This window comes from Sardina pilchardus, chromosome 14, assembly GCF_963854185.1.
Source record: "Sardina pilchardus chromosome 14, fSarPil1.1, whole genome shotgun sequence".
In the NCBI taxonomy this organism is placed as follows: domain Eukaryota; kingdom Metazoa; phylum Chordata; class Actinopteri; order Clupeiformes; family Clupeidae; genus Sardina; species Sardina pilchardus.
The window spans coordinates 29,196,215-29,223,660 of NC_085007.1; the positions used below are offsets into that span (position 1 = coordinate 29,196,215).

At 41.0% G+C, this 27,446-nt stretch overlaps 2 protein-coding genes across 5 annotated transcripts; one reads left to right on the top strand and one right to left on the bottom strand.

Moving 5' to 3' along the window:
- Positions 1-19,876: 19,876 nt before the first annotated feature.
- On the top strand, positions 19,877-22,949 carry capslb (calcyphosine-like b). 4 transcript variants are annotated; one of them, XM_062554374.1, is made up of 6 exons: positions 19,877-19,908; positions 20,445-20,593; positions 20,778-20,955; positions 21,049-21,258; positions 21,498-21,640; positions 22,396-22,949. In XM_062554374.1, exons 2-5 carry the CDS (start codon positions 20,457-20,459, stop codon positions 21,597-21,599), a joined length of 627 nt encoding a protein of 208 aa, XP_062410358.1. In that variant the 5' UTR covers positions 19,877-19,908; positions 20,445-20,456; the 3' UTR covers positions 21,600-21,640; positions 22,396-22,949. The 4 variants fall into 4 exon arrangements, with proteins under 4 accessions (XP_062410358.1, XP_062410357.1, XP_062410356.1 ...); XM_062554373.1 differs by lacking the exon at positions 19,877-19,908 and adding an exon at positions 19,934-19,967; XM_062554371.1 differs by lacking the exon at positions 19,877-19,908 and having other exon boundaries at positions 20,015-20,593.
- A 1-nt stretch (position 22,950) lies between these two features.
- On the bottom strand, positions 22,951-27,446 carry il7r (interleukin 7 receptor). Its single transcript, XM_062554370.1, has 8 exons — positions 27,171-27,446; positions 26,572-26,662; positions 26,271-26,410; positions 25,978-26,120; positions 25,385-25,550; positions 25,125-25,224; positions 24,943-25,015; positions 22,951-24,657 (listed from the first exon to the last, which is right to left on the bottom strand). The coding sequence occupies exons 1-8, from the start codon at positions 27,277-27,279 to the stop codon at positions 24,250-24,252; spliced, it is 1,230 nt and encodes a 409-aa protein (XP_062410354.1). The 5' UTR covers positions 27,280-27,446; the 3' UTR covers positions 22,951-24,249.

Below are 27,446 nucleotides of genomic sequence, written 5' to 3' on the forward strand. Positions count from 1 at the left end.
TGGACTGTTCACAGGTCTTCCTAAAAAGACTATCAAACAGCTTGGTGATTCAAAATGCAGCAGCTATGGTTCTCACAAAAACAAAAAGAACTGAGCACAATACTCCAATTCTTAAATCTCTGCGCTGGCTTCCAGTAAGTCACAGAATTGACTTTAAAGCACTCCTGCTTGTTTATAAATCAGTAAATGGAGCAGGACCTAAATACCTATCAGACATGTTTCAGCAGTACACACCTTTTCGTCCTCTCAGGTCTCAGGAGAAAAACCTGTTAATAAAACCTGCTGAACTAAACATGGTGAAACAGCTTTTAGCTGCTATGCAGCTCAGCTTTGGAATTGGAACCAACTTCCGGATGACATTAAAAAGGCCCCAACTGCAGCCAGTTTTAAATCTAGACTTAAGACAAAATTGTTCTCAGATGCTTTCTGCTAAATGTCTTTTAATTATTCCACCTTGAGTCTTTTATGCTTTCTGTATAAATCTTTATTTTTAAATGGTGTTATGCTCTCCTTATAAGTTTTGGAAATTGAAACCTGATGTGTGTGATCCCTCAACATGGAGAATTGCACTCATGGTGAGTAGTACTGGTCTGTTCCTTTTACTACGCTCTGCCCTTGGTTGGGCAAAGGGAGATTCAGGTGAGTAGGGCCCCTGTCTTTCTTAACCGAATAGACAGTATTTGTTTGGGGATAGTTTTTGTTGGGTGGTAGTCAGCGTCAGTAACGGCTGAGCTATCGGCCCTGGACATTAAGGTCTCCCCAGTAAGAAAGGAAATTTATGTGCGCACACAGATGGGCCTACATCAACGAATCTCCAAAGAGTGGCAACAGCTCTGGGTGTTTGAGAAGGATCATTATCACTGCTCAGGCGCGTAGGAACGTAGTAAGCATTGGGGGGGACAAGAATGAGGTCCGTTGCGCGCGCAGAGCGCGCGCCAAATTTTTTTTATAGCCTATTAATAAATAAAGGGGGCGAATTATAAGTCACATAAGAGATAAAAAACCTATTGCTGAAGTTTTAATGGCCCTCTGTAAGATGCAGCTTTGAAAATATGTATTTCAGTCTTTTTCTTAACCTATATTTTTGGAACTGGGAAGAACATCTGCACATAGGCTATTCAGAACACATTTCTTCCCTGAAAACGCACACAGCTAGTCTTTAGGACAACTTAAACTGACTCCCCCAATGCTTCCCTTTACATGGTTGCATAAACGTTGCTTAAATGAAAATATGTTTCTTCTTCTTGACTTTTCATATGCCATCTAAGTCAGCTGACAGATGGATGTGCGTTTTGGGCACAATGAATGGGTTTGCCCTTAGTTTAAATGGAGACGCAGGGAGAGCGCGCTGTGGCTATTGTTACCTGTATGCAGCCAGCTCAACAAAGTAACGTGGTTAGAAGATTCCTGTATGCTGCATTGCCGTGACCATTTCCTTGTGGATTTTTCTCATTGGAATACAGCTAACGAACGCGAAAGCTGAGATTGCCTTGCGCATCAGTGTTGGAACGATACTCAACAAACTGTGAGATAAACATTGTTTTTCGTGTCTGGGAGATCTCGTTGTCGTTTTTGACTGTCGGCTTCTTATGTTTATTGTTTGGACGCATGGACACTGAACTTTGAGGGGGTGTTTGTTTGTGCATTATGAAGCTTTGTGTTAATTAGTATGTGTCGGGCCTTCACCTCAGCGCGTAAGTTGCGCGCTAGGTGGCCACGAACGAACTCATTGCTTAATTTGTGACAAAATACAGTGAGTAGCCTATTCATCTTTCATTTGTGTTTTTTCATTTGTTAGATTATTGCATGTTTGACGTAGTTTGTAAACAGGCATTCTGCTCGTTTATCTTAAAGAGGAATAATGCAGGATTGGCGATTTCATCTCTGGTTTCGGTTTCGTTTTTCGTTTTCGCTCGTTTTATGCTTGCATATTTCTCTGCAGAGCTTCCCCGACAGCTTTAGCGTGTATATTTATAGGCTATATATAAATATATAAATTGCAAGCGTGGTTCTTCTTGTTCCTTTCGCGTCTCTGACTTCCAGATGTAAACAGCAAACGATCGTTTATCAGAAAGTTGCAAGGTTGTAATTAGCGGATAGGGACACTAGGGGCGGGAGGAAATGTGACTGTTTTCGATAAAACTGGTCAGTCAAGCAAAACAACGATTTCTAAGTGATTTTATGACTATGAAAAAGTTGCATAGGGTCTCTTTAAGTCAACTGAGGCCTTCGGTTGCTCATATCCGCCCGTAACCTTATGTACGTCGTGACAGTGTGTAGATTATAATAAGAGGCAAATTGTTACACATTTAATTTTAAAAGCCTATAATAGGATGAACAAAGTGTATGGACTTGCTAAATCCAGGTAACCAGATAATTAGGCTATGTGCCACGTCAAGCGATAAGCCTACATTTAAAAGCGACAGCCGTAAGACTAACTTATTTAGGCTATCGTAGACTACTGTATTCACCCACAATAGGCTATCCTTAACTATTTCGAAAAGAATGAAAGAAGGCCGTAAACTAAATATTTGGACTGAGAGAGTAGCCTACATTATCTTTCAGACACTCAGGGTGAGGAAGTGCTCCATGCTGCATTATTGAGACGGGCTTCGTTTCGGGAAACATTCTTAAAACACAATGTGAAAGACCTCCGATGCGCACCGATAGCTATAGTTATGGGGCCGTAACTCAGGAGGATATAATTGAGCTAAGTAATCAACAACATCTGTACTTTGCAGCGTTTTTCTTTCGGGAGGGGATCCAACATTGGGGGTGTCCCGACCCCCCCGACCCCCGTGGTTCCTACGCGCATCACTGGTTTGCTAAATTAGACTCTGGTAAAGTCTATTTCGTAAAAACAGACCTGTCTTCTAGTTAGCACATTCCACCTTAAGTCTTTTATGTTAATTATTCTTTATTGCTTTCTTTTTATTATTTTTATTTTATTATTATTACTATTATTATTACATTGCATGTCAATGCAATGTACTGTTATCACTGTTCTTCTTATTATTATTATCGGGATAATTATTCTTCTTCCGACCAATAATAACACTAAAACCACTGAACCGTTTGACGTCATTCAAACACTCCTACAAAGGTCTTGTAACGGAGATTTGTCCATTGTATTTTTCACATTTGTGAACTTTATACTTGTAGAAATATTTACGATAAAAGATTTTAAAATTCCCATAGAGTTAACGTTGAGACGTAGCCTGACGAGCCAGACCCACATCAAGATGTAGGGTCTGGACACTCACCGTAGACAGGGCTCAATCGGAGGGGTGGGATAAACAGTTGTCTTTCAAATTCCCTCCCCGCAATAGGATAACGCTAAACGAATAATCTTCTTGTTTTCAAGTAGCAGGATGCGTAACCAGGGGGTCAGGATTTGACTGATTAGCTTCGCCGATTAGCAAGGCACTTCCTCGTCGCCATTTTCCAGAAATACATCATGTCCGGTGCCGTTTTCCCATAGTTTTCCTCATGCTGATTGGTGGCTGTTCCACTCTGAGCTCATGCATGAGCTTAGTGTGGGCACAAGCTCTCCTTCTGTACCTTACGTCAATCAGTAACCTGGCACTTAATTGGCTAAGTAAAACGGCACCGGAAACAAGCCCCTTGAAACGCCATGTTGAAGCCTGAAAAAATCGTTCAATTTTGGCAATTTTCACTAGCCTAGCATTCCCATTGAAATGAATGGGGGCGGGACTTGTTCACTTTCTCCAGTTCTTATAATACCTCCATGTGCGTAACCTTCCCTCTCCACGCAATAGGATAACGCTAAACGAATCATCTTCTTGTTTTCAAATAACAGGATGCGTTACCGTCGCAACTTCTGGTCGCATGTCAGTCACCATTATGTTAAGCCCACCCACTGACTCTATACACGCTGTGATTGGCCCGCTTTTTATTTTCCATTTCTCAGCTCGTTGCTCTACGGAGCGTTGCTAGACTGCCCCGCCAGCCAAATTACATTTGCTGCCGCTAGGGGCGTCTAGATTTCTAGGCTAGTTGAGACGCGTTGGCGGCAATGATTAATTGTTACGTCAGTGCTCAGCTGTCAGTAATCAAGGATCTTTGGTCTAACGTTGAAGTATGCCTACCATGCGCTAAACCTGAATGTTATCGGCTTGTCGTAGGGCCTAGGCTAACCGGTTAGCTCTGGGTAACGTTATAGCCTACTGTATTTAGCTAACGACAATCAAACAGATTGCCCGGCTCACGTTTTAATTAAGTAACGAACACAGCTAAACGTAAGGACAACGAATTCTTACCTTATGGTCTAAGTTATCCACAGTAGGCTAGTCCACTTATTTCCGTCATGCATTCTTCTGGAGCTAGTGTAAAGCTTGCCATAATCTTCTATCTATCACACACGTCTGACTAAATTAAAAGTTCCAGAAACACTTTGTAGGCTTAGGCTTTACCCTTACAAACTGTAATCAGCATTTTCTGGCATCCACACAAATCTAAAACAATAATGTTTTCAATAGCTTCATAACGTTTTGAGAATTTCAGCCTACGCAAACCCTCTCACTAAGGTTAGGTTGTTGATATGTATAGCCTCTAAGCTCCCCGTAAAACTAAGTAACAAATTTGGCTATAGCCATAATCTTGATGAGATATTGATTCAATCTTTACTTTTTCTTACGACAAATTCAATAGTGTGTTTGGAACACTGGACAGAATCTTGCATGAGCGACCCATGATCGAATAGGCACTTTGGTGCATATTTAACTTGAAAATTGAAACTGCACTGTAGGTGAACTTCAGTAGGCTACTAAACAAAATGTCAGCGCTTGCAACTCTTGTTTGAACTTGGCAACTTAATTTCAGTCCTTTATAGTGTCATATTGTCTTTTTAATTAATACAATGCTTACAGCAACCTGCATTTACATACAATGGTAATTCCTTCCATGGAATTACATTTTCTAGTTATTATTACTCTTTGCTCATCTATGCTTTTATCTGCTATTACTGTTTGGTTTTTGTTTATGTAAAGCACATTGAATGACCTCTATGTAAATGCGCTATATAAATAAACTAGACTTAACTTGACTTGACTTGACTTATAGGTGCCATCATCAAGTGTTGATTCAAGACTGAGCAAAACACATAGCATCAGGCGGCTTACAGTGTAACTGCAACCTAAAATATGTTTTTTTGAGCTGTTGATTGATTGAAATTACTCATAAGTGGTGAACCACACTATTACCAGGGTTAATATTGACAAAAATCATGTTTTCCGAGAAAAGTAACATTTTGTATTATTTATTGGAGATACAGTATAACTCTCCGCGCCTTCTACAGGTTGAAACATGCCATGGCATTTTGGTCCAAAATGCTGATGTAGTCCTGCACTTCTCTGGCGACACTACGTCACCGGGTCGTCACAAATTAAGAATGAAACGCCCCAACACCTGCTGCCCTGATTACCTGTGATAAGCCATGTCTGCAGCATTCATTCCCAGACTGACACAAAATCAATTCAGTTGCAGCAGTGCCCAATTTCAGAACGTCCCGCCTATTTTGAAAGCCTTTTTCAGAAATGTGAAGTGGGTGGAGTTATCGGGTGCAGTTACACTTTAAATAGGAAGACAAACAAGGCTCAGGTTGAGTCTCATAATTCCCTAATGGAAGACAGACATGTGACTAATCAAGCCCCCCCCCCCCATGAAAGTCTCCCGACGTTGCTACTGGGGCGATCTGGATGGTTCCAATCAGGATTGTGCCGTGCTGGCACCTAGGACCGCTCCTCTGGACCATAACCCTCCCAGTCCACTAAATATTGAAGACCTCTGCCAGCACAACGAGAATCTACAGTAGGAGACGATGAATCGAATAGGCTGGCCCACTATTGATGATCCTAGGGGGCAGAGGGGGTTTAGTTGCTGGGGTGAGGGAGCTGGTAGTGACCGGGCGTAGGTGGGAAACATGGAAAGTGGGGTTAATCTGCATGGACGTTTGAAGTTGCAGACGGTAGGCGACTGGGTTCACCCTACTCAAGACCTTGAAGGGCCCAACAAAATGTGGAGCCAGCTTGCGGGGCTCCACCCGCAGAGGATGGTCTCATGCTGACAGCCAAACCCTCTGCCCCGGATGCAGAGGTGGTGCGGGTCTGCGGCGACGGTTGGCATGGCGCTGATATAGTTGTGCAGACCTTTGCAGAGCCACTCGGACCCTGAACCAGACAGGCCTGCACCTCTGGACAAAACTCTGGGCTGAAGGAACCCCAACCGTGATCCGAGACAACATCTAAGGGAAGACCAAAAAATCTAAAAACATTCTGACAAACGATCTCAGCAGTCTCGTGAGCAGTAGGGAGTTTCGGCAAGGGCATAAACTGACAACCCTTAGAAAAATGGTCCACAACAACGAAAATAACAGTGTTTCCCTGAGAGGGGGGGAGACCAGTGATAAAGTCCATGGAGATGTGGGACCAAGGTCGCTTGGGTATGGGCAATGGGAGAAGGAGACCGTGGGGTGGGGTATGAGGACACAAACGGGCTCAAACGGAGCAAGTAACAACAAAGGACTTGACATCCACATTCATTCCTGGCCACCAGAACTGCCTCTTAAGAAATTATAGGGTCTTGCCTGTGACTGGGTGACTGGTCAACTGCGAAGAATGCCCCCACTGAAGGACCTGAGATCTCACCACAGCGGGGACATTGGCTCGATTGAAAGGTCCATTACCCGGATCTGGCTCCTTCCTCTGGGCCTGTTGCACCACTGTCTCAATTCCCCACCGTACAGGGGCCATAATCTTCGAGTTTGGATGGATGGAAGCTGGGGTCCTGTCACCATCTGAAAAAGTCTGGACAGAGCATCAGGTTTCTGGCTCTTCGAACCAAGGCGGTAAGACAAGACAAAATCGAAACAATTAAAGAAAACCCTTAACCCTGACTGGGATTAAGTTGTTTGGCCTTCTGCACATGCTCCACATTCTTGTGGTCTGTCTATACAGTAAACGGATGTTGAGCCCCCTCAAGCCAATGACGCCATTCCCTACTAGGGCCACTTTGATTGCCAAAAGCTCACAATCTCCCACGTCGTAATTTCTTTCAGCAGCAGAGAGGCGAGCGGAGAAGAAGGCATTCGGATGGGAGCTTGCCATATGCAGGACGTTGAGAGAAGATAGCCCCAACTGCCACATCTGAAGCATCTACCTCAACAATAAAAGGGAAAGAAGGATCAGGTAAAGTCAAAATGGGAGCCGGGGTGAACCTGCTCAGCCACTGGAGGCCAAAAGGGCCAGGCCTCTTCTTGGTGAGATTGGTTAAAGGGGCAGCAACAGCACTGAAGTTTATAATAAACTTCCTGCTAAAAGCATCAGCTACTGACTGACTCAAGGTGATAACCATTTGAGCCAATCACAACAGAGAATGTGTTTCCTTGGAAACCGTATAGAACGCTGAAACTAGGGGAGGGGCCAGTTCCACTTTGGGTAAGTTTGCTGCTCGACTGAAAATAAAAGCTGATCGGTTTATCTTGATTGGTACGTTTTCAGTTAAATAGTTTAGACCAGAACCATATAGATACAGTACATCGGTAACACTTTATAATAACGACACACAATTCATCATTTAGGCCTATTAAGCATTTATTACCTATTAGTTAATTAAGATAAGATAAGATAAGACAAAACTTTAATGTCTGTTTGCACAGAAATTTGTCTTTGTTTTGTTCATCATTAGTAATTCATTGTTCATGCATAATTTATCATCAGTAAAGCATTTGTTCACAAAATTATGAATGGTTTGTTCATAGTAAATAATAATATATATATTTTTTGCAAATACATGGTTTCATGGGTGCTGCTGTTACAGTGTACCTACCTAATTAGGTACAGTGGTACAACCTGTGTAACAACATGTACTATCATTGTACTTGCATTATGTATTTGTTGGTACCTACATATAGTTGTTACATTGTAATACTGAATGCTTTTACAAAACTTTGCCAATTTGCCTACATTTTTCATCAGAGGCAAATGGCTGACCTGAGACCTGCTGGATGGGGTAAATCTGATCATGAAAGATTTGATATACAAACCATTCTTAGCTCCAGTCAAGGGGTCATTGTCTTCAGTGTACATGTAACAGTTGTGCTGCTACAACCTTGTTACGGGTTTATGCCACTGTATCAAAGAGTAATAAGTGTGTACCAACACAGTTGATAAATGTAACAGCTGCACTGCTACACCTTTGTTACTCTTTGATACTGTGGAATAAACCTGTTAAGTGCACCAGTCAATTACTTGCAAGCACATATGACATGTGTGTTGTGTCTTTGATGTCTTGGAACATGTCTGCCATTACCCTATTGATAGATACATTTTACTATGTCTGATAAATAATTTTGTATGTTTGTGCGCAAATAAAGACAAGGACCAGTGAATTCCAAGGACAACACAATTGTATTATCTTTGCAAAGAGAGAGAATGATACAACACAAAATGGTTCATACCAGACTCTGACCATTTCAGTCTGGGGCCTCCTTTTATACCAGGGTTGACGTATCTATACAAGATTTTACGTATCTAGGGTCTCTAAGTTGCCCTTTGACATGTTTACCTGGCTAAAACTTGGACAATAAGCCCTGGCCTTCGTCCCAAACATGTGTCCGAGAGAACCTTTCATACAGAACATTACTTCTGAATCAACAACAAATACAGAACTTGTGGTCAAGAACTTGAGCCTACTGTAGGTAAACTTTCGGTTCCCTTAGATAAATCAGGTAAAAGGGACTACACAACAGTGTTGAAACCTTATCTTGTGCCCAAAAGTACAAAGAGTACAAAAACATCTGGTTGGCACATTAAGATACAAATGAACAGACCTATCCATTAAAAAGATGAACCCTCGGCTACAAAGCACGACCACACAGAACACAGTCTACACATGCAACTACACTCTTCCCCACTCACGATGGCCAACAATTCCCCCATCCAATGGAAAGGAACACACATACCATCAATCACTGTAGGGGAACATAAATACCCAATCAACAATTGTACCCAATCACACTTGTAATATGCTTTTTCAGATTATCAATATAAATGAGAATACATGTTTCAATAATTTCTCCAACAATTCACCCTTTTGATAATTATGAAAAACATCGATCTTTTAAGCATTTCTGTTCCCTAAAAGAAGTCATACATCATAAGTGATTTACTCAGGGAAAGTTGAGAGACACAACACATCAAAATCGGGGGGGGGGGGGGGGGGGGGGGGGGGGGGAATCTGGATGAATGCCTCCATCATAGTCATCATCAGGGTCGTTGAAAGGATTCTCGAAGTCACCACCATAGCCATCTCCGTAGTCCGTGTCACCTTCCTCCTCATCAGCTGAGCTAACGGCCACCCCTCCCCCACTTTCAATATCAAGTTGGTCATAGGAAGGGGGATCGTCAGCCAGCAGCATCTGAGTCTCAGGATACACAGCAGTTTCAATGGCTCTCTGCAACAGACCTCGCACACAAGGAATAATACAACAGCCCAACATAGAAATTAAACTCTAAACAACCAAGACAGAGGTTTTTACATTTTGTACCGCCCCTTTCCAGCTACCAAACCATTTTTGAGTCATTAAACTCTCAAAGAAATTTGGTTCCACTCCAGAATTTTCAGTCAATTCGTTAGACAAAGCGGTTAGGCCATTCAGTGCCCTAATGATCCGTCAGGAAAAGTGTTGTTGGGAATAAACATACAACAAGTAGAACCAAATATAGCACAGACTCCCCCACGGTCCGCAGGCAGCAAATCTAACGCCACACAATTGTGCCATGTTGTCAAGGTTGTTTTGTTGAGTTGTATGTAAACTATCCATGCAAGCACCAGGGTAAGCAGGCAAATCAACATCTTGCAATGCTCTTTTAACTTTGTGTCTCAAGGCGGTTGGATGATCATGTGGTGAATTGACTTCCTCTATCAGTAGTAGTCAGAGGGGACCAACAGTTACAGTAGCACACAACGACTTCCAAAATATAGACAGCCGGTCTGAGTTTGTTACCATGTGTAGTTACCGTCAGATCTGTCAAGCCATGGTGAAAGAGTTGTAGGCGAGAGGTGTCACCTCGGTGGGCTGTATTACCACCACCACCACCACCTGACATTGTGAATCACACCCGGAGTCATCACTCCCTTGACGCGGCCTGCATCTCTGGCAGTTCGGTCTTGTATGGTTATCAGAACATTTGTGGTCCCGTGTTTTACTACTATTGACCATCTATCCAGCCTCACACTAGTTGTAATTCAAAACATTTTGTCAGTAACAATAAACACAATAACAATCTGAACATGGATAATCCATACACAATTATTTTATTGACGCCACATACACTGCAGGCAGACCAGTCGCAGAGCATACTAAATTAATCTCAAATGTCTCAGTTCATCCCAACATCACTTTTATCAGGGCCAGTTTCTCAAATTGAGGAGTGACTTTCCACTGGGGTTGGTGAAATCCACCTATACATAGAAAGTAATCAAGATGAAAAGAGTCAACCTCTTACCCATGAATAGGGCTGCCACTGGAGCTTCCCTAATTGAGTTCTGACGAGTGCTACCTTTTTCACCAGGTTTGAGACGAAGACCCCTAGTGAGGTCTACCCCTTTGTAGCTGGACTTGGCCCGTCATCCTCTGTTGTAGATCCAGCGACCACCCAGGTCATAAGGCTGCAGTGACTCTGGTGGATCCATGTTGCTCATTCTGCAATTGTTTGAACTGAGGGAGTGGTTAGTAACACTTGATTAGGACCCTCACCTCTCTTGATGCCAATGTATTCTCTTCAATTTTTTTTTTTTTTTTTATCAGAACCCAATCCATTTGTACTAGGTTTGGCCTATTATCAGGGGAGGACAACACAACTCCTTAACTTTTCTGCCACTTTTGCACTTGTGCAGCCATGTCTCTTACCAAAACTTCTTCTTCCCCATCCACTCCAATCTCTGGCTGTAATTGAAACAATGGTTCAACACATGGCCTTCCATGCATTATTTCAAAAGGAATTAGCTCACCACTTCCTCAAATAATGCATTGACAACTTAACTGCTGGTAAACATTTTATCCAAGTAAGACCTGTGTCTGCCATGGCTTTCTGTAATTTACCCTTTCAGGGACGTGCACAGGAATTTTGAGGGGCAGTTGCTCGGACCCCCCCATAAAAAAAAATAAATAAAAAAAAAAACACACAACTTATCTCTAGGCCTATCTGCCCTATGTGCCTCCACCTGGTCCGGGGTCTGGGGGCTTGTGGCTGCTCCTCATTGTAAGCCTACCTTACACTGACAAGACTTGGGAAAGATTCTTGAAAGATTGTAGTCTTTTGAGTAAAGCTTGAATGACGGGCATTAGTAAAAAGACTACAATCTTTCAAGAATCTTTCTCAAATCTTGTCAGTGTAAGGTAGGCTTTAGACGTAACGTAGCCTATGAAAAAATGTCATTACTAGGCTAAAATATGAGTCTGATTAATTAATCAATTCGCCTACACAGTGTCATCTTTAGGTCATCTTTATCACAGTGCATAGTCTCTGTCTCACCTGCTGGTTGGCTTTTTCGTAGCCAACCCTGCATTGATGTGCTACCCTTTGCTGCCTACTTGAGTTGTCTCTCCCTCTCCTGAATTTTTTCAGTGGTCATTTTCACTTCAATACCCCAAATAGTGATAGGATTTAAGCATTCAACCATTTTGAATGAAATAATAAATGTGATGCATTAGGCTACTTCCATCATTCATTCTTCTTGCTAAAACGAAATGTGAGAAACGAACTACAGTAGGCTATTATGCCTATCAAAAAAATAGTAGCCTGCTATGAGACAACGCTTGTCTGCTTGCAAGCTATCTGTCTGATTATTTAGGCTAAACGTAGCAAACTCAGCCTGGATTTATGGAGATTGTAATTAATATCATACAACTTCATGATGATTATTGTTCGTTTGTTATACATCACAAACTAACCTTTTCCGACAACGTTGAGGAGGCAGTCGGTCTCACCAGACAGCCGCGACAATATCTTTCGTCTAGGGCCGCGATACAGTAGACTGTCATGCAGCCTCAACTCAGGTGCCGGTCGCGTGCAGCGCTGCAGCTACAGTAGGCCTAGGCTACGTAAACAGAATTTGCCCTCCTGACTTTCGCTCTAGGTGCCCCAATGGAAGTGAATGAGGCTACTTTTACTTTGCGATTTTAAAAAAAAATCTAGGCCCACGTGAAATTCTGCATCCATTGTAGCCTACGATTTATTATTATTTTTTGCCCTCGGAAGGGCAACATGAGTCGAGAAGGGCATATGGGCAGTTGCCCGAGCAACCTGAGCAACCCCCCTGTGCACGTCCCTGTACCCTTTACAGTTGCATTTGTCTGTTCTACTTATCAAGCAGACTGGGGGTGATAACAATGTAATTTACGTGCTATTCCAAAAACCTTAGACATATCTTTCACAATTTGGTTAACAAAATGTGTACCATTACTGTACATTTGTTCAGGAAAAACCCCATGTGGGAATTATCCACTGAGATAAGCTTTTTATCACTGTTGCATCATGCTTTAGTTGTTGGAAAGATATCCACCCATTTAGAAAAATGATCAATGTTAAACAAACAATACTTTTTCCTTTTCACATATAAACAACCAAACCTTACGCTGTAAAAAATTGTCCTGTAAAGTAACAGTAAAGAGCTGGCAGCAGAGACGCCAGCAGTTTACCGTTATTTTTACGGTATTCATCTGTGAAGTTACTTTACAGTAGTAGGCTGTAAAGCAGAAAATATATGTCTACTTCCATGATTTATAGTGAAGAGCTGGCAGTTGTAGTCTGTAGACCAGAAATACAGTATATGTGATCTTTTGGAAATTACAATAACATTCTGATAAGATTATTACTTTAACTTCTCACAGTTTACTGTAGACAGGCACACTAGATACAATAACTAAATTGAGCAATTTACTAAAATATCAGTCTTCAATATTGATTGATAATGAACTTCATTATTCTCTGGGCCATAGACAATTGCTTAAGATGTGCACTAGTGTGAATATTATGCTAAACAAGCAATACAAATTTAGAGAGAATCAAAATATCTTTATTTCAAAGAGCAATGTCAATGTCAACATGAATTCTGCTACTTTTGATAAATGGAACTCTACAATCATGAATGTGCAGTATACACTCCAGTTAATGTTCATACAATTAATAATACCAGTTCTCTTGTGGCTAAATGTGGCAATGCCAGAATAATTAAAGAGCTCTCAATCTATGAAGTTCCATTCAAAGAGAGTCTTCCGTAGCATGATGATGTGTGTATTGACTGCAGAGAACTTCTTCTGGACAATCACACCTTTCTTCTTGGAGATAACATTGACCCTCTGCGTCTGAAATCAAAATAGTTTAAGATCAGAGTGGGTTGCAACAACATAGGCCTACTATATTGTGTGCATTCAAATTCTTGTTTTTTTGTCCTTCTTCATTGCACAGATAAAGTGGACTTGAATGGCATATCGTAAAAGCACCGTGTCCACCATTACACCATTTTCCTTCCAACATTCTAAAATAAAAATGTTTAATACTTCAAACTAACATTTGATAAAAAAAATAACCTTACATTTTCCAGCCATAGGTGTGTAGATTTGAACAAAATCTGGTTTGGTTCCCACTATTTTAAGGGCATTCTCACTACCTTTAGTTAAACACATTCATCCTGATCATTGTAAATGCAATTCACACATGCTGTATTGCTTTTCTTCAGCACAGTCTAGGCTACCCATATCTACCACAATGTAATGCATTGATACCTCCTTGATACCTGATTTGATTTTGATTATTAAATTATAAAAAAAAAAGCGGACCATAAAAAGTATTATATTAAAAGCCCCACTTCAGCTTTTTGGTGCAATAGAGTTCTCATCTCGCTGCAACTAATAATCCTCCTTTGTTTACTATGCTCGGAGTTGGTGCTAGCAGCTAGCTAGACAGTTAGACCACTAATTCAAAATGGAGCTCCAAGCAGATTTGTACAATGTACATGCAGATTTAGGCTACAACCAGATTCCTTATTAGAAATTCCCTGCTACAACACTGTTTACAGTTCTTCGAGTCACTGTAAATGTCATTTTTGAAAACTGTCTCTACTAAATATCCCAAATTTTGAACCACCCTTTGTTGTTCCTCGGGTGCAGACGTTAGCTATTGTTAAATGAAACAGACAAAAAAACGCCCAAAAAGTAGGCTAGTATTGTTTAGGCAAATCTGATAAAAGGCATGTTCAAATCCGTAGCAATAAGCTCCTGAGCATCAGTCTGATATCACACATTCTTAACAATATGAATGAAATTTGAATTACCGTTTTAGATGCAAGACCCGATGGAACATCAAACTATGTGTAGCACATGCCATCTACATTTTGCGTCCTCTTCTGGAAAATCTTCTATCCAAATGATAGTTCCAGAAGTCCCTCCAGGAGTTGAGGGCAAATTATTTCTGTATTTTTGTAGAGAAAATTAACCAAACACCTCAATTTAAAAGACTAACGTTGTGAGAAAGATGACTGCGTGCTCCAACTCCTCCAGTCAACAGTCAGTTTCCAAAGAATACTGTAGTGTACTGTAATTTAAAACATCAGCATACTGTTTAGGGCCTCTGTCCTGTTGCTCCAAGTTAAGCAGCCCACAATGCATTGCTAAATACAGTACTTAACTGTTTAACATGAAAACAGTAGTTTAGTGTTGAAAATTGGCTGTAAATTTACAGCAATTGCTTAGAGAGCTACTTAACATCACAACTTTAAAACCTTCAGGTAACTTTTTTATATCATTCTAAGATATCCTCATTGCGTTCTTCATGAAACATGAAACATCTACATCTAGGCCTATCACAATTTTTTCATTATTAATTTGTTTTTCTATAAAAGTTGTTAATCCAAATATCATGAATGATTTCTCTATCAACTCTACCATTCCCCGCTTTGAGACATGAGTCATGACATCATTTTTGCAATCCTGTGAAACCAAACTCCTGGTAAAACAGGAAGTTGGGTGTCCTCATGAACCCACAGACAGTTCACTTATTTTATTTTTTATTATTTATGTCAGATATCCAGTATAAAATATATTGTTATTTATTTTATTTTAAGTAACACAATAACTATATAATTTGATTAGACCATGAAAATGTGAAGGAGTCAGTACAAACATAGGTCTGTGCCACCATTTGATCAACACTCAGCAATATTTCAAAGACCAGCATTAAATAAATTTTAACTTTATACACAAGACTGTGATTGGTCGACTGCTTCAAGCAGTCTGTGGTAACAGCATAGTTTGCTGACATAAGCATTGCAAATAAACTCGGACATATTTTAGTTACAGTGACGGGGTTATCCAATTATAAACTCTCTCTGTCAGTATTTTGAAATCAGCACTTCGTATCGCCACCAAGCAGCAGTAGTAGTTCAGCATTCTGACTACCGTTGCAGAGGTGAGCGAGGCGGACAGGAGACACACAACTTCAAGGTTCACGTCAACGTACAGTCAACTACATTGTCTCGATGCAAAAGTATAAACTCTGTTCACCAGCACATCAGTAAGGGTTTTTACCTTGTATGCATCCATGCACAAAACAAAAATAGCAGTCATTCTTAAAATAAAAGCAACAATGTTGATCTGCATGCATCTATAAGCTTGTGACTACTTTTTTTGCACTTATTTGTTTGTTTTTGTACGGACCTTACGCGGGCAGGGCAGGGATAGCCCCATAATTTAAATCTGTATAGATATTTGCTATTTTGTCTGTAGTCACTTTCACCTCACAGGCTTTAGTAGGAGACAGCGACTGAGGTTGGCCACCCCCAATCCCTGTCCCCCCAAAAACCTGAGCCGCATGTTCTTATTCACATTCATCTCACTAACCCCTTAACTGTATTTATCAGGCTTTTTCATTTTTCCTTTTTTTTTCTTTTTTTTTTTTACTTTTTGCTTCAATGTTTCCAACTTTCCACAATTGAAAGTTCCATCAAAACCATGTTTATTTACGACTATTTGTGAAACCTCCCATAAACAGTCACCTCTAATCGCCTACACCCTTAGGAGATTTATTGATTGTTTATATTCCACAAGCCGTTGGGCTACTGCTACCAAAATAGCCCCAAAACTGTACCCGGTACAGACTCTATTCCGGAAAGAGACTTTACTCACCGCGGGTTTCCTTGTCCTTGGATTCACTGGTCCTGACTTTGTTGTTTACAGGTCCAGTATCCCGTCACCGGGGGCCAGAGTAGAAATCCTCGCCTCAGAGTCCGAGACAAACAGAGGACTTTAGCCAAATGCCCAGGTCCTAGACCTGACTGTGCATAGATTTTCTGGAATGTCCACCTGACCCCCAGATATTGGAATCCCGGATATCGAGCCCCCAATCTGATAGATGAATTTTACTATGTCTGATAAATTATTTTGTATGTTTGTGCGCAAATAAAGACAAGGACCAGTGAATTCCAAGGACAACACAATTGTATTATATTTGCAATGAGACAGAATGATACAACACAAAATGGTTCATACCAGACTCTGACCATTTTAGTCTGGGGCCTCCTTTTATACCAGGGTTGACGTATCTATACAAGATTTTACGTATCTAGGGTCTCTAAATTGCCCTTTGACATGTTTACCTGGCTAAAACTTGGACAATAAGCCCTGGCCTTCGTCCCACCAAACATGTGTCCGAGAGAACCTTTCATACAGAACATTACTTCTGAATCAACAACAAATACAGAACTTGTGGTCAAGAACTTGAGCCTAGGTAAACTTTCGGTTCCCTTAGATAAATCAGGTAAAAGGGACTACACAACAGTGTTGAAACCTTATCTTGTGCACAAAAGTACAAAGAGTACAAAAACATCTGATTGGCACATTAAGATACAAATGAACAGACCTATCCATTAAAAAGATGAACCCTCGGCTACAAAGCACGACCACACAGAACACAGTCTACACATGCAACTACACTCTTCCCCACTCACGATGGCCAACAATTCCCCCATCCAATGGAAAGGAACACACATACCATCAATCACTGTAGGGGAACATAGATACCCGATCAACAATTGTACCCAATCACACTTGTAATATGCTTTTTCAGATTATCAATATAGATGAGAATACATGTTTCAATAATTTCTCCAACACCTATGTAGCACATGTATCAACTGTGTTGGTACACACTTATTACTCTTTGATACAGTGGCATAAACCCGTAACAAGATTGTAGCAGCACAGCTGTTACATACACTGAAGACAATGACCCCTTGACTGGAGCTAATGGTTTGTATATCAAATCTTTCATGACCAGATTTACCCCATCCAGCAGGTCTCAGGTCAGCCCTTTGCCATTGGCAATGTTTTGTAAAAGGCCTCAGTATTACAATGTAACAACTATATGTAGGTACCCACAAATACATAATGCAAGTACAATGATAGTACCTAATAGTACATGTTGTTACACAGGTTGTACCACTGTACCTAATTAGGTAGGTACACTGTAACAGCGACACCCCAAACTAAAGTGTTACCCATGGTTTATACCTTATAAATAATGAAACAACCATTTATAAATGAAATCATTTCCCTATTATGAACCAGTTACAACCTATTAGTAGATGCTTTCATCATCATTTGTAAAGTATTACTGCTATGTTGATTCACATACTGTAATTCATGATTAACTCAGGAGTTGAAAGATAGCCTACTGTAATGAAATGACCTTGTACAGTGTCCTAACCAGATATTTTTCCTAATGTGCACCTTCACTTGTCATTATTATGCAGTCAGCTCACTGCCTAATCCAGATGGTGTAGTTGAGGAAACCTGTATACTATGGAATTTTGCATAGCTGATTTTTATTTTTAAGGGCCATTGTAGAAATTACAAGAGATATCAAAGTTTGAATGTTACTGTAATCGAACTGATGGCAGTTGCATAAATTGCTCGAAGCAAGAATATTTTGTTTTTGTGGATTTTTTCTGGAGAATAATTATTAGACTTGTACATTATTTACTTTGATTTCTATTGTGTACTTCTCATATGCCCTCTTTATGAGTGTGGCCTTTATCTTGGTTACTGCTAACCTGACTTTCGCCAGATCCTGTAGTTCGCTGTCTGCTTCACACAAGGAACTGGGACTTCTCGATAGGAGATGTATTTCTGAAGGCGGGTCCTTGTAAAACATCCTCGCATGTGATTTGATAAACCACTTGCCTGTTATCTTGAATGACGTGCTAGGCTTCTTCAAGTTCTTGCCAAACCCGGTCGGAAGAAGAGTAAAAACATCCTTGCCACCAATAAATGTCTTCAAAACTATTCTCTGAAAGAATGAATACTCGATAGATTCGACAAAACGGTTGAAATAGCAGAATCAATGTCAGCACAAGACTCCTCGCTGCGTGCCGCCATTGTTATTTGAATCAAACACTCGCTTCGGCGCTCCTGATTGGCTGCTCATTTTTTGATCACTGGTACAGGGGTTTGGATTGCCCTCGCGTCCAGACCCTTGTGTGGAGCTCAGCAAAACGCCTCTGGTGGAGCATGGCGGAACTACAAGGGTCTGGCGAGAGTCAGGCTAGGTTACTGCAGGGTTTTTACTACATTCAAGTTTTGTTTTGTTTTGTTTTGTTATGTTTATCTTTTTCATGTCACTCAAAATGTATATCTTCAGCCATTTATACCATGAGCTTGGATTTGGACTAAATCAAGATTATAATGGATAATCATAGATTATTATGGAGGAAATGGAACGGTATTCATCTCTCCATCTGAATGAGGAAAGTGATTGGCCTTCTTGGCATTTTCACAAACATGATTTGATAGAATGTTTTCTTCAAACATTGTCAGTGATGATGGCAGTAATTTAGGAAAGTGCAATGTGTTAGGGCCTACTTAAAGATGCATGGGCCATCCACACTGTGAATACTCAGACTGGTCATGACCATGCGAAATGGAGAGCGAACTCAAAATGGCACTTGTCGTCTCGCTGTCTTAACAATATTTGTAGCATTTTGAAACCTGGCTGGGCCCCAACTGATCACTCTTGTAGGAGAGAGATGGCTGGATTTGCATGTTTCACAGCTGTGCAGTTTCACTGCTGTTGCCTGATCTCCTGTGGAGACAGTTCACTGTCTGGTTCTGGGTTTCTGCCGTGAGGTGTCTTATGTGACACTGTGGTTGACTATTTCAGTTTGTAAATGCCAGTCTGGAGTTGGTATTATTCTCATGCTCTTGTAATGCCCAGTCTCTGCTCACACCAAATGCAAGTCAAATTATGGTTTATGTTTCACCTCCAGAAATTGGTTTTGTGGAGTATGAATACTTGTCTACAAGAGTAATGATTTTGGATGATGGCAGTGATTGACTTCATTTATCCATGTGCATGAGTTTCTGCCAATGCTGTAGGCTACTATGTAAACGGATGCAGGTCTAAATCTACCATGTCTGCTACTAACATTGTATTTTCCTAAATTATTATTATTTTGAATTAATAGTGAATCTGGAAATCTACTAGATGTAAATATTAATCGGTTCACATGTATGTTGATGTCAGTTGCCCATATACACTGGACAAATGTATGTATATTATGTTATGTATGTATCTATATTATTTTATATATTTTTTGAAATGATAAACAAAATAAAATAAATCAAAACATTACTCAAGTTCAACATCCTCTGTCTCTAAATGTGTTCCATGTGCCATTGCAATGCAATCGATTTGGCAATACACACCTGACAGTTACTGGCATCCAACAGCATCAGCTACTGACTGACTCCGTTTGAGCCAATCAGAACAGAGAATGTGTTTCCTTGGAAACAGTAGAACGCTCAAACTAGGGGAGGGGCCAGTTCCACTTCTGGTAAGTTTGCTGCTCGACTGTTTTGATGAAAGTAAAAGCTGATCGGTTAATGTTGATTGGTATGTTTTCAGTTAAATAGGCTACTTTAGACTATTATTATATATTATTTTTCACTTTTGCATGGATTGCGAAATTTCCGTCATTTAATATTATGCCACTGGACTGTGTCGTGTAATTTCTCTGGATGATGCCAGTAGGCTATGTCAACTGAGCACAGGCCGCGCATCTGTGAAGTTGACATTTGCCAGCCTTATCAGTTGGCAAGACTCCTAGGACAGCTTGGTTATGCCTGCACGGTTACTAGGCTACTTTCTGCAGTCGCCTTATATAGATATTTTGTAGGTTTCTGTATAACTGCTGTCTGTAGCCTTTTTCATTGTTTAGACCACCACACAGAAATTGACCTTCGAAAATAAAAAGCCTAATGTTAAATGATGGCCTATCAATATTCAGATGTTAACTCATTAATGGTCTATGCTGGATATTGTAGACGTTGTTGTGCACAGTGGTGTTTTTTTCGTCATTTGCCCTCACAGGAAGAGAAGACCATGGCAGGGACAGCGCGACACGACCGGGAGATGGCGGTAAACGCCAAGCGTCAGTTATCGGCGACCTCAGATCCCGTGGAGCGGTTAAGGCTCCAGTGTTTGGCAAGGGGGTCAGCTGGAATCAAAGGACTGGGCAGGTAGCCCGAATATCCTAGGCTAGGCTATTCCTTTTCCTAGCCAATGCAGCCTAAGCTAATATTGTTACAGTGTCTTGGACTTTTAAATATGTAAATGTAGAACTGTATTTTGTTGTAGCCTACATTTGGGTATTTTGACTCAATCATTATGATATAAACAATGCCCCTTATTTGTCATTCCAAGGACTTTCAGGATCATGGATGATGACAACAACCGTACTTTGGATCTAAAGGAGTTTCTAAAGGGGTTAAATGATTATGGCGTTCTGATAGAAAAGGAAGAGGCTCTTAAACTGTTCCAGCACTTTGACAGAGATGGCAGCGGGCAGATTGACTTTGATGAGTTTCTGATTACACTAAGGGTGAAGCTGTCTCAAAACATCTTATTCATATCATATAAGCAGGATGATTCTGTGTAGTTTGTTGTCTAATCATCCTGAATATTGTGATTGCAGCCACCCATGTCCAATGCTAGGAAAGAGGTGATCATGCAGGCATTTAGAAAGCTTGACAAGACAGGCGATGGGGTCATAACCGTTGAAGATCTTCGGGGCGTGTACAATGCCAAAAACCATCCTAAGTATCAAAATGGGGAATGGACAGAAGATCAGATATTTCGGCAGTTTCTGAACAGTTTTGACTCCCCCGATGACAAGGATGGAAAGGTATCGTATGACTTACTCTTATCATATATGTTATGTTAGCCTATGTTGTTTTCGTACTCCTACTAATACAAACACAGTACAGCATGGAGTCATCAATAGTTAGAATATGAGTAAAAGCAATGTTATTATCGCACTTAAAGTGTTGTGAAATGACACTTCTTTTCCTGCAATTACCAGAGGGGACTCAAAGCAGTTTTTTCAGTGACACTTGTGATTGTTCTGTATTTCTAATGCACCAGGTGACAAAAGAAGAGTTTATGAATTACTATGCAGGTGTGAGTGCATCCATTGACACAGACATCTACTTTATAATAATGATGAAAAATGCCTGGAAGCTCTAATAACATCTAAAGACATTCTTCTGAGGGTGAAGAGATGACACGTGAGACATCGTCCTCCATCTTTGTATATTCAAATGAACTGTGGCAAAACCTCGAAGCTCTCTACTATTAGATTAACCGACAATCGAATCATCACTGAAACCAAGTAATGATTAACCACTGTGAACTTAACATCAAGGCATGAAGGGCGACAGCACTGCCTACATTCTGCATTTCATAGGCATGGTGTTATCTCATGTTTGACATGAATGCAGTATTATTCATTTTATTTGCTATCCTACCTACACTTACTGCAAATAATACCACTGTATTTCTCATGTACACATTTGCATTTATGCAAATAAATACATTTGCTCCTGTCACAACTGGACAAACCACAGCAGTCGCCCTTCATGTTTGTGTATCATCTGCACTAACCTTTGCACTGCTCTCTAATGTTGCTTTGGGTATTTCCACTAACTATAGACTCATGCTGGACCGTTTCTCTTGACAGACACCCTCTCTTTCCCATAGGGTCTGCATGAATGTTATCCTTAATGTATGTGTGCTTCTCACAATGAACTGAACCCTCGTAGCTTGTTATGTTTAGAGACTGTGTGAAACCCCCAGTGGGGCGGAAGGCAACTAACCAGCTCTCTGTAGTTCTGCAGCTTCTCTCTTTGACTTCTGGGGAAGCTATGTGGACTCAATGTGGGAGTACTGTCATTTTTCCATTTTCCCCAGTCGATGGCATGCGTGCGATGTCACCTCTCTGTGTGTGTGGTAAGCATGTGCTTTCCCTTTGTTCTCTGTGTAGGTGACCAAAGAGGAGTTCTTGAACTACTACTGTGGAGTCAGTGCCTCCATCGAGAGCGACGTCTATTTCATTCTGATGATGAGAAGTGCCTGGAAACTCTGATTGTGCCTTACCAATAACCCATGTGCCTATTTCACTAATCAATTCTCAGTGTGTACTGTGTAGGGAAATTATGTATGCCACAATGTTATTTGGAAATGTACAAGGGGGGAAAGTTGTGTTAATCTGTATATAATTTTGAACCGCTGTTGAATTGTCGTTGGTTTTTGTTGCTTAAGTGCTGTACTCATTCGTATGATCTCCAGCGATGTATTTTATTTTACTGTCAAGATCATGTTTTTTTGGTGGACTTTGTACTGTCAAGTTGAGTGTTTATTGTACCTCAATAACAAGCCTTTGCAGTATGATTTCATCATCTTACGGAGATGTTTAGCATTTAGTTGTGTAACAGTCAGTCATCATGTCTCTGAAGTGTGAGGATATACAGTATCCACCACTTGACAGGAGTCTGTTATTTAGTTGTGCCTTACAAATAAAAAGTCTAGATGATATTACTTTGAGCTTTGGAAGGTCATCTTTATTTCAAAAACTAAAAAAGAATACATAAGTCATTTCTATAACATTTCTATAATGCCCAAGGATCAGACACATTGAACTGTTGTATGGGTGGTGTCTTTGTTAAAGTGATGCAGACAAAAAAACAAACACCTGGAATTTCAAGACACCATCCTAAAACAACAAAGCAAGTAGAGAGACGCTGTTCTTCCAGTTTAAAGGTGTAAGAAGTAGTTAATTTGTCAAACATAAAATGTTTCTTGGCGTAGGCTACCATTGTGCAATTGTTGTTAAAAAAGTGTTGCTCAATATTCTCTTGCATGCTGTTCATCTTGATTCTTTGTTCAACCAGTGCAGTTACATCTGGTGAAACAGACTAGTAGGTATCGAATGCAAAGGCACATTGGAAAGGACAATGGTTACTATGACCTCAAACATACTGTTCAATCTCTTAAGGCATGAATGGATGTGACAATAAAATACTACATTTAACCTTTAAAATCATACCATAAACAAAAACAATAAGTTCACAACAAAACATTGACGAATGATTTTGAGAAAATGGAAGTAACTGTCAGTGCACATTGTGTTAGAATAGTATGTCGAGCACAAGTTGAAGCAAGCCACTTCTTTTGCAGAATCAAAGTCAGCACAATTAGCTAAACACATATGTGCTACAATAAACATTCAGACGCTCTTTACAAAATATCAAATGATTAAAAAAAAAAAAAAAAAACCCTGAGTGGATGAAGTGGAATTTGTATTGAACCCCACAAGGTAACTATCTATCTCAGTCATGTTGCTGATATGACTAGAGAAATAAATCCATTTCTGGTGACAGTTTTGAACTTTTTTCTGAACTTGTTTTAGATGGCCGCTAATAAGCAGTGTTGTGTGAGAGTTTATTAACGCTTCAGTGACATCCATCTCTCCTTTCTGGAGTATGTACAGTTCCAGTGTTGGTTCCTGTTGGAAATGTCCGGTAGTGGTTGTGCTAAAACCTGGTGCAATTCGCAGAGGTTCATGGACTGTTTGCATGAACACAGTATAAAACCTTAACAAGCAGCAGTTGGTCATCCCCTTGCATGGAAGAATAAGCAGCTACAGGTTGGCCATGTTGAACCAGAGTCTGTGTGAGTATAGTTTCATGTCACCTGAACAGGGTCAAACCTGAGGCGACCGATCCGCCATTTTTTTACTTATCAGCTGAACTGGTGGCTGGCAGGCCTCCGCATGGTCATAAAGAACACCAGTAGGCTGTAAAACTTCCCATTCCTCTCATCTGACTTCTCTCCAGACCTACTGCGTCTTGAAGAGGCAAGACATGGTGACGTAGGCCTCGTCCTTACAATCTCGCGGTGGTGCACAGGTGCTCATCAGGGAGGGGTCTCCAGAGTCGGAGCTGTTCCCAGAGTCCACTGCGGGGGCCGCCTCCCCCAGGAGCCTCAGCCCCGTGCTGGACGCGTCCACCCCGTGTCCGTGGTCCTCCGGCTCCCCGTCCTCGTCCTGCAGTGTAGACTGTGAGCCGTCAGAGCTGCTGTCGCCCGGGGGAAGCTGCCAGAGGAGGACCTGGCTGAGTTGACTTGGGCAGCGGCTCCGGGCGTCCACTCCTCGTCCGTCAGTGAACGCTTTGTCCTCCCCCACCTCGTCCAGTCGGTTGATGTGAAGGTCGCTGAAGATCTCCGGGTTGAAACTCAGAAGCAGGCCCTGTGGGCGGACATAAGTAGGCCACTCATATAAGGAAGTGTCTATGAGTGCTTTTGATGTTTAGAAAAATAGCGTTCATTCAGTTGCAAGTGTTCATTGACTCTTTCTTCATTTGGAGTAAAATGATTTAAAACATTACGTTGTCACACAATGACTGTGTGCCAATCCAACAGAGCTGGAGATGCAGTACTGTACTGTAGGTGAAACTTCAAATGTGACTAATTAGCTATTTAAATAATGATATACTGCAGTCTGCCTCTCATAAAAGGTCTCCAGAAGTCATACCTTGTTAAATTTCTGCATGTGGACGAGAGTGGTCTTGGGATGTGGCACATTTGGCAAGATGTAGGCTTTGAGTCTAGCAGGAGGAAAGGGTTGAATATAACAGCAGAGGGTGAGTGTGAGTGAGCTGGCAGTGGGGGCCAAATGTGAGCAGTGGAATGAACAGGTGTGTCAGTCAGACTCACTCTTTCCTCCGGAACCGGGTGATCAGGCAGATGACAAGCAGCAGAATGGCGATGGTGGCAATGATAATGGAGTACAACAGGACTTCTTCTGGTTCATCATCTATGAAAATCATTACCATAGTTATTAAAAGAGCTATATAATGATGATGATGATAATAATAATAATAATAATAATAATAATAACAATAATAACAACAACAATAATAATAATAATAACAATAACAATAACTATGCAATTAGAAGCATATTCCTTTTTTAACCTTTGTCCACAGTGAAGGTTTGCATCGGGCTCCATTCTGACCAGGGTCCATTGAAATAAAATGTTTGCGGCCTGACTCTTGCTCTCACCCAATACTTAGAGCCACCCTTCACATCTCCCAGCATGTCCCGTGCAATGATTAAATTATCATTTTGTTTCGTAAAGTTCTAAGGAGAGAGAGGTGCATTGAACATCAAATCAAGTAATGACATAACATTTGGATTAAACAAACAAAAGGTTTACAAGATGGGCATTGAAACAATTTGCCTATCAAGACCTTAGACACAGAAAACCATCATTTCCCTATAAATATTCCCCAACAGTGAACACAACTTAAATTCACCCTCCTCCTCAAACTCTGATGCAGAAAGGTCTATCAGAGCAACACACTGTAGCAGTTGTACAGTACTTGCAACATTTCTCTAGCTGGCTATAATTAGAAGGAATGGGACTGACTAGGGCGCATGACATGGCATTTCAGAGTTTTGAAACACTTGTGCTTCGAAGCCTCGACACTGATTCGAGACGTCAGTGTCTAGCGTCACACGGCTACTAGGTTAAAACAGAGAACAGAAAATAAAAACAGATGCTCACCATAACTTTTGTTTCATTCGAGATTTCCACATGAAAATTGAAGTGCTTCACATAGTCATGCCTGTACTCACTAAAGCTAATGTTTACATCTCCTGAGTTTTTGTCATATATGGCTGTAATATTCTGTGGCGGTGGGAGCTTGACTGTCAAGACAGAGAGAGGGAGAGAGTTGAAAACAATTTCATTTTGTACAAGCTGTCTTCTCAGGATACATTTGTGCTGTCCTCACACACACGTGTATAAGATGTTGTCACCCCCCCACAGACACACACACAAATGCTTATGACGCTTACCTATATCTGTTACCACCAAAACAATCGGTTTGCCTTCTTGAACGGTGAGTGTATGTTTAGCCAATATCATGTCAATGGCTGCAGTGAAATAAGATCCTTTCAAAGTTGAATTCCAACACCTAGCATCTTGTGTCAATGAGCTGAAATTATGTTTGACATCAACAGATTACAGATTAGAGAAACAGAATACAATGTATGCCTGTGGTTATTCAAACTGTTCAGTGTCATTCAACCAGCCAAAATATTTTTTAAGTCACAAAAACTGCTTTCTTCATGCTCTTATTATAATGTTGGTTATTACCAAAGACTAATTTTGGTGCCAATAATGACGTCAGAAAAGTAACAGGTTATATTGCTGACTTTGAGGCTGATCTCACTGAAGCATTCAGGCTCTAAGGGCAAAAGCACAGAGTAAAATAAAATACAGTTAGTCACACTAGATCCATCAGATTAGACACCCAACATCACATAACATCCAGATCTGGTAAAGAGCAAAGCATCCATATATTAATATATAGCCTATTGATAGGCCTCGTCGATTGATCCTATTGTGTTAGGATTTCAGCAGGGCTGATAATCCAGGGTATCAAAATACAGTATTCTACTAACACAGTATTGTTACAATGTAAAAGGGGAAATTTAATATGCAAATTCACATGCATCTTTAATGCAAAGTTTTAAATAAAAATATCAAACAAGAACACAACAGCATGCAATTATAATGACACCCCGGCCAAGTCAGCTGCTAAACTGACTTTTCACCGGACATGCAGGAGAGATGGACCAGAGAGATAGAACATTACACAAGTGTCCTCTCAAGTGGCTGTTGACTCAAGAGATGAACAGAGGCACGAAGAGATTGTGCGAGTAGCGCATGCGGCGAGACTCGACTCGACTCACCTGCATCTAGATCTGCGTCCCCATCTTCACTGTCTCCGTCTCCGCTCTGCGCGTGGCCAAGGGCCGGGAGCAAGAGCACGAGCAGGAGCGTCCACATTTCGCGCGCCATCTCTCTCCTCACCTCATACCACCGGCACCGTCAGGCACGCACTGCACACCGCTCAGCGCCGGCAACACACAACGGCGCTCGGCTGCTCAAGCCACAAGACACTCAGCGTCTGACTCAGACGCACTCTCTGCCCTCGCTATTACCGCCACTGCTGAAGGGGAGGAGAG